The sequence below is a fragment of the Arachis hypogaea genome, chromosome 6, assembly GCF_003086295.3.
Source record: "Arachis hypogaea cultivar Tifrunner chromosome 6, arahy.Tifrunner.gnm2.J5K5, whole genome shotgun sequence".
Taxonomy (NCBI): domain Eukaryota; kingdom Viridiplantae; phylum Streptophyta; class Magnoliopsida; order Fabales; family Fabaceae; genus Arachis; species Arachis hypogaea.
In genome coordinates, this window is record NC_092041.1 from 106,723,255 (window position 1) to 106,730,343 (window position 7,089).

Consider the following 7,089-nt stretch of genomic DNA (forward strand, 5'->3'; position numbering starts at 1 on the left):
TAGCTGAATTTACTGCACAATTCCCTGATGAAAAGCCAAACTGATGTGGATAAAAAGCAGGTCCCTTGGCCTTGGTAATGGTTTCTCACCATTCAGCGTTAGAACTATGGCTGACATGTCTGGCCTATTCTCTGGTCTCTCTTGTACACATAAAAGTCCTATGTGAATGCATCTTAGCACTTCAGATTCTGCTGCAGCAACTGAGTCAGTTAATGATTCATCTATAAGCTCCAATGGCCTCTCTTCACACCACAGCCTCCATATGCCTAGAGCACATGAAAATTGAACTTTTGAATTGTGAGATCACTTTGGAATCTGCAAACAAAAATACAGTGAGATTAAGTTGAATAATCTTTAGGCTTACATGCCCAAGAAGGTCAAGATCATTATCATAAACAAAATCCCTATTTTTGTTAGCAAAAGCTTCTACTAGCCTCAGTCTGAAGGAGCATGTTAGAGATATTAGTCAAGTTAGAGAAAGTTAGTTAAAGGTTATGATAGCTGTCACTATACTGTTAAGAAGTAGCTATACATTTGTTTAGTTTGTTAGACACTATGCATGTTATGATAGCTGTCATGGTTAGTATGTTTTCTAATTCTTATTTTGTTGTTAGTTTGCTGTAGTTTAAAATGTTAATTGTTCTTGTTATTTTGATTTTCAGTTTTAATTGATCTTATTAACTTGTTAATTTGAACAGAGACGGAATGAGATCATATCCAAATACGGACTTGCCGAGGGATATTTCTTTGCATTTTGATCATTCCCTCTTGATGTGGGAGTTCTAGTGCAAGTGGAGTTTTTCCTTTTTTCTGGGATTTTGGACTCAAGTACCAGTGTGAAATGGGACGGCAAATATGATCCAAAATTTTCAGGCAGCTGATGTATTCCTGCTAGCATTCTCTCTCATAAGCAGGGCTAGCTATGAAAATGTTGCCAAGAAAGTAAGATTGGTATATACTTATTATTATTATTATTGTTCTTTTTTCTCTCTACTCTGGACTAAGTTTTTCTTTTCCTCCTTTTCCAGTGGATTCCTGAGTTGAGGCATTATGCTCTTGGTGTTCCAATTATTCTTGTTGGAACAAAACATGGTTAGATTCTTGTTCTTTCTTTACCTTCTTGATGTTTGATGCCCTTGTTATCTACCTGATAACCTTCAGCATGATAGTAGTTCCGTGATCCTGTGAAGTTTCATCTTATTATCATACTAATTGCTGTCTTTTACTCATACTGTGTTTCTTTCATTATTAGAAAGTTGGGGAATAGATTCTGGATTCCAATGTCATTGCTGTTATTTTTTTCCCTTTGATTGCTTGTTATTCAGTAGTGGTTTAGAGAAGGAAGTTCATCCTCGAAGGTTACCTAATTCATGACTTTAATCAAGAATTGATTCAGATATACCAAACCATTTCATGGAATGCTTTCTTAATTTTTCCCTTTACCTCCTTGTTTAACTAAAAGGCTAATGTAATGATTGTTTTAAAAACTAAATGGCTGTTGATAAATCTTGAAAAAACCTTGATTTATGAAGAGTATTAGGAAGTTTAAAGTGACAGAAGATTGCTACTACCTAACATGAGTAATTTGCCATGGTGGAGCTGGTGTTTCCATAAGTTCTTTTCTTATTGACTCGTTAGAATTTCCATTTCTGATAGTCAATAACAAAAGTAGAATTTCTAGTCTGAAAATTTTGTCTCTGGTCTCAATTTTTCATATAGTTTCTTTTGGAATTTGTCTTCTCTCATATATAGTGCTAACTTAATTATATGTATTTAATGCTTTCATTGTAAAGATGTCATTATTAACTTGCTTGGGCATTTCTTGACAACCAATATGCGACTTGTGTACATCTTCGGGATGATAAGCAGTTTTTTCTAGATCATCCTGGTGCAGCGCCTATCACCACAGGGCAGGTACTTCCTAGCTTTCATTGCTTCCATTACCAATATCCATTGCTATCGCTTTGTGTCTTATTTCATTGTCTTTTAGCCTTCAGTTGGTGTTCATAAGAGAGACCATCTGCTTACTTTATACATTAGTGATCTGATTTTCTCTCTTTGTTGAAGGGTGAGGAACTGAGAAAACTTATCGGTGCTCCAGTTTACATCAAATGTAGTTCAAAAACACAGCTGGTACATATATGTTCTCTGCATCTATAAAAGTTCCAAAGGTTAGATAATATCACGTCCCTAATGATATCTGCCTTTGAATACAGAATGTGAAGGCTGTTTTTGATGCGGCCATCAAAGTAGTTCTCCAGCCTCCAAAGCAGAAGAAAAAGAAGAGAAAGGGTCAAAAAACCTGTTCCATATTGTGATCTTTTCAGTTCTAAATTGGTAGTTGGCAGAGGATGACATGACTGTAGCCATTTCTTGGTAGTCTTTGCCATTCTATATCTTTGCTGCATAACACATGATGGTGTTGGTGTTCCGGAAACATTACTGAACCAAATGTTCGGACGAGAGGGACAAGAATCCGAGGAGGGTATTAGTCTGCTCATCAGCAGAAAGTTGCTGAAGCTGATGAATGGAGACGTGCGGTATCTGAGGGATGCTGGCAAATCATCTTTCATCTTAACAGTTGAACTGGCTGCTTCCCAGAAATTGATTGCTTAAAGTTATAGGAAAATAAATACTTTGAGTTTTTGTACATCATAGAGACTGACATAGATTAGTTGAGACAAATTTTGTACAGAAGGCTCTTTCTTTTCATTTTGAAGATTGTTCATTTTGGTCTCTTCCTTGTATCATTCCTTTGAAAGTGTAAAAATAGCACATGAATGAAAGAAAGGTATTGCATCTCATTTGTTGACTAATTTATTTTTTATTGGCTTTATTGAATCTGAATCATCTTTTATATCTTTATGCAGCAATTCAAAATTAAGTTCAACATTGTTTTGAAGAAATTCACTGAAGTTGATGATTCGTTTCATTTAAATTAGAATTTTGAATGGCGGTTGAAACTACAATTGTAACTCTGTTATGAACTCACAGTTTTCTTATATTAGAAGTGAAAAGAAGAGACATTCCATGTCATTATAAATAGTAACACAAGCTAGAGACATTCCATGATTGAGTGTCACGAACTTCAATTTTCACAGTGATTTTGGTTTTGCAGAGGGCTGTGTTATAGAACTGCAAATTCATATCTTAACCTTTAACATCTCCATTTGCATTCATTTTTGAACACATAGACTGCTCATAATTTCAGAATGCAGGAAAAAAAAGGTGAAGGGAACATTTAATTATCCAAACTTGAATCCAATTTTGATTTGCTGCATAAATAAGAGATGATTCAGAAAATTTAAACATATCTTGAGTAAAATTGCAGTTGGCCTTGGATGAAAATAGAACTTAAATCAGTTAAATGTAAGACTGATCTTTGCTTTTTGAAAATGTTAAGGCATTGCTAAAACATTAATAAAGAAATAAGAGAACAGACATATATAAATAAATAAGCCATACATCCCATGTTAGAAATTTCTTTAGCTATAAAGGAGATGTTATCAGTTGAAATTTACCCTTTGTTAGTGTAAAATTGCATTGGCAGGTGGTGGAATCAGCTTCTTGTGTATCATTGGTGCCATGAATTAAAGTTTTCTATAATTCTATCCCTTTTTTCTATATTAAAATCTTATAATTTTTTAAACTTGAGAATTAGTGCAACCTATGAGAACAAATGAACAATGAAGTATGGTTTATCTTACACCAGGCAGAATTGTTACTACTAGATACTGCATATGGTTCCCTTTAAAGAGGTAAGATAAAATATTTAAAAAAGAAAAAAAATGAAATACTAGAGTAGTTGAATTCTTTCTTTGTCATTAAACCAAAAAACAGAGGAAACACTTTGAACTTGTCATAGTAATGGTCATTCTTCTTTCATTTACTTTAAAAAATGTGTAATCTTTACAAGTAATCTATTGTACAAAATGTGTGTACTAATCTATGTCAGTCTCCTGCAGCATGCGATTCATCGTCAATTCAAGTGAGAGGTGATTTGTTGGAAGACATCTTCACTGCATGAAATTGTTAGACCTCCCATAGGATGATCATATCCAAACTCTTCCTCAGCTTGGCTCAACAAGTCTTGGATTGAAGGTTGGTTCAAGTATGAAACGGGGATCACAAACCTCTTCCTCCACCGCCACTCTCTTTTCTCTTCAAACTATTTCCCGGATTCCTTTCCTTGTATTTATCTTCCTCATCCTCATCAAACACAGCCTTCTTCAATGAATTATCAGAATCATTAACAATAGAGTAATTCACAGTAAAAACAGTAAGATTCACAGATTAATCAATAATTATTCAACCCATAACAAGTTCACAAATTAAGTAACAACAATTATTCAATAATCGTTATAAAAAAATTACCTAGAAGCTAGAAGCCCTAGAACAGAGCAGATCCTGAGCAAGAGGGGACAAGGGCACGACCGAAGGGATGACAGGTGGAACAGAGATAGTGCCGGCGACGATGGAACAGAGCTGCTCGACAGAAAAAGGAGGCAAGCCCGGCGACGATGGAACCGAACTACGCGACGGTGCTTTCAAAGCTGAAACAGTAGCTGCACGATAACGACGGTGGCTTCGAAGCTCGTTTCGGCGACGGCGGCGGGCGATGGACGGAGGTGAGCGAGTGAGATGGATAACGGAGAGAGGAAGGATGAGTTCAAGGGTGATGGCGTTTAGCCGTTTGCGTGCGACGCAGAGACTGATGAGAGAGATCGAGGAGTACAGAGAGAGAGAGAGAGGATAGGAAGAGGAGAGAAGAAGATGAAGAAGACTGACGTCTTCATAGACATGAACTAGAAGGTTTATGATGAAGAACAATTTTAATTTCTTGTTTTTTTAATGTTTTTTTTTGTTATTTCAATTATTTGAAATTATAAAATTAGGACTAATTGAATTCTAAAATTTGATTAATTTAAAAGAATATTTTTATTTAATTAAATAAAAAAAGAATATTTAAGTTTTTTTATAAAATTAAAAAAATAAATATTTTTTATTTTTATTTAATTAAAAGGGTATTTTAGTAAAAGTGGTGATATACTATATATTTAAAAAAGAAAAAATTAAATGCTGACGTGGAAAATAAATTTTACATGCCTTATTGTTATTTGTCCATATCTTAAACGTATCGGTACGTATTAATTTATCATCGTATCGTAGCAATCACCAAAATTTTTTAATAAAATATTTGATACTTTTTTGTGTCAATTGTATAAATTTACGCTTTTATTTGTTTGGACGCTTCGTTTTTGAACAAACATGAAGGGAAAAGAAACAATAATAGCGGTGTGACTACAACAAAATAGTGGCACAACAGTCAGAGATGAGACATGACGAAAAAAGACAGAGAAATCACTAGAACAAAAAGAATCCAGAGATGACAACGAGAGTAAAATCAAAACTCTTTAAAAAAAATATTCAAGGTAAAATTAAGATAATTTGAATATTATTAAGGGTTAATTTAAAAATTTTCGCCTCATATTTTTGAATTTGAAGAAATAACATTTGAAATTCTTTAAACGTTCAAGGTAAAATTAAGGGAATTTGAATATTATTAAGGGTTAATTAAAAAATTTTGATAATAAAAAAGTACATTTTCTCATAATAATATTAAGTCCAAAGAAATAACAATTGGTTTGTGTTTTTTAATTTGGGCTTTTTAGTATTCTATGGAATATATTTTTGGTAGCCTAAGGTCTGAGTTTTCTTGTTCAAAATCTAAGAAAGCATATAAACATATCATAATAATAAGCAAACATTATTGTAAAGAAATATGCAGAAAAAATTATATTAAATATAGATTGTTCTTTCAATATTTATCTTACATATACACTACTTTACATAATTCTAAAGTTGAAATACTGAATTATCACTGAAAATACTCTTTAACCTTAGCGAAATTCTAAAGCATTAAGGGTAAAGAAAACCTTGGTAGAACGAAAACAAGTTACAGGGAAACAAGGTTTGTACCCTAGAAGAAACTGAAATGAACAAAATGTAATTAAATTAATTAACAAGAGTAAGAACTTAGTCAGAATGAATAATTTGTAAATCGTATGTCTATGAGACTAATAAGCTTGTTAGTGTATATTCAGTGAATAAAATTTCAATCATTTTACAATGGTCAAACTCTATTTATAGAAAAATTCTTCTATTGTATTTTTTTTTGTGTGTCTCCTTTATTTGTTGTATGTTTGATGCGTGTCCAACTCTTTATTCTGTTTTAGAAGTACTTTTATTAATTTAAATTTAATAATTGAATAACAATTATTTATTTATATATATATGCTTTACAAGTTTATTAAACAATAAATTTAAAATACGCGCTCCTCCACGTACGTTGATTACACGCGCTATATAATATCCCGCGTATATCTAACTTCCAAATTTAAAATATTTGTTTCCTTCTTCGTTTTCGTTATTTTGAGATTTGGTTGTTCTTCTTCTCGCGCGTCTTCCCTCATTCTTCTCCATCGATCTTTTCCTCTTCTTTTCTCACTGGTATGTTCTTCGTTTACGTTATCTTTTTCTCTCTCTGCAACTCGAGCTTCGTTTTCTCTTTTGATTTGTTGTTTTCTGAAATCAAAGTTTGAACTCGTTTTGAAGATAATGGATCCTTCAAGCTCAGATTGTGTGCTGAATCCAGGCGATGTGGATTATGAATTTGAATCTAACGAAGTTCTTGAGGTTTGATTTACAGTAATTTGTATAGCATTGTGTAGTTTAAAAATTGCTGAACATTGTTTAATTACCTGGAATTTATAGCAGACGCTCGGGTGTAGATCAATTCTTCTTTGGGTGTATTTTAGCTATAAGTGTGGGTGTATATACACTTTACTGGTTTTTTGTTATTTTTAATTGAGTTGTTGTTGTTCAGGTGTATTTTATGAGACATGATTGGGTGTGTTTTTAGTTTTTGACATGGTGTATTCTGCAGCCTGTGTATTGACAGTTTATGGCTTTAAAGGTCATTCTGTAGTTGAGTTGTTTCGGTTCGGGTGTATCATATTAGACATGATTGGGTGTATTTATATCATATATATGGGTGTATTCACAGTTCTGACACGGTGTATTGTGCAG

The 7,089-nt window shown here is 33.1% G+C and overlaps 1 protein-coding gene across 1 annotated transcript; it reads left to right on the top strand.

The window, feature by feature from the left end:
• Nucleotides 1–855: 855 nt before the first annotated feature.
• On the top strand, nt 856–2,694 carry LOC114924141 (rac-like GTP-binding protein RAC1). Its single transcript, XM_072198316.1, has 5 exons — nt 856–942; nt 1,029–1,092; nt 1,850–1,914; nt 2,068–2,133; nt 2,217–2,694. The coding sequence occupies exons 1-5, from the start codon at nt 856–858 to the stop codon at nt 2,316–2,318; spliced, it is 384 nt and encodes a 127-aa protein (XP_072054417.1). The 3' UTR covers nt 2,319–2,694.
• Nucleotides 2,695–7,089: the final 4,395 nt, after the last annotated feature.

Bases quoted from the DNA above. Each gene is read 5' to 3' on its own strand.
- LOC114924141 (XM_072198316.1), top strand. From the start codon at position 856: ATGATCCAAAATTTTCAGGCAGCTGATGTATTCCTGCTAGCATTCTCT. The intron at 943-1,028 runs GTAAGATTGGTA...CTCCTTTTCCAG, and splicing joins ATGAAAATGTTGCCAAGAAA to TGGATTCCTGAGTTGAGGCA. The intron at 1,093-1,849 runs GTTAGATTCTTG...CGACTTGTGTAC, and splicing joins TCTTGTTGGAACAAAACATG to ATCTTCGGGATGATAAGCAG.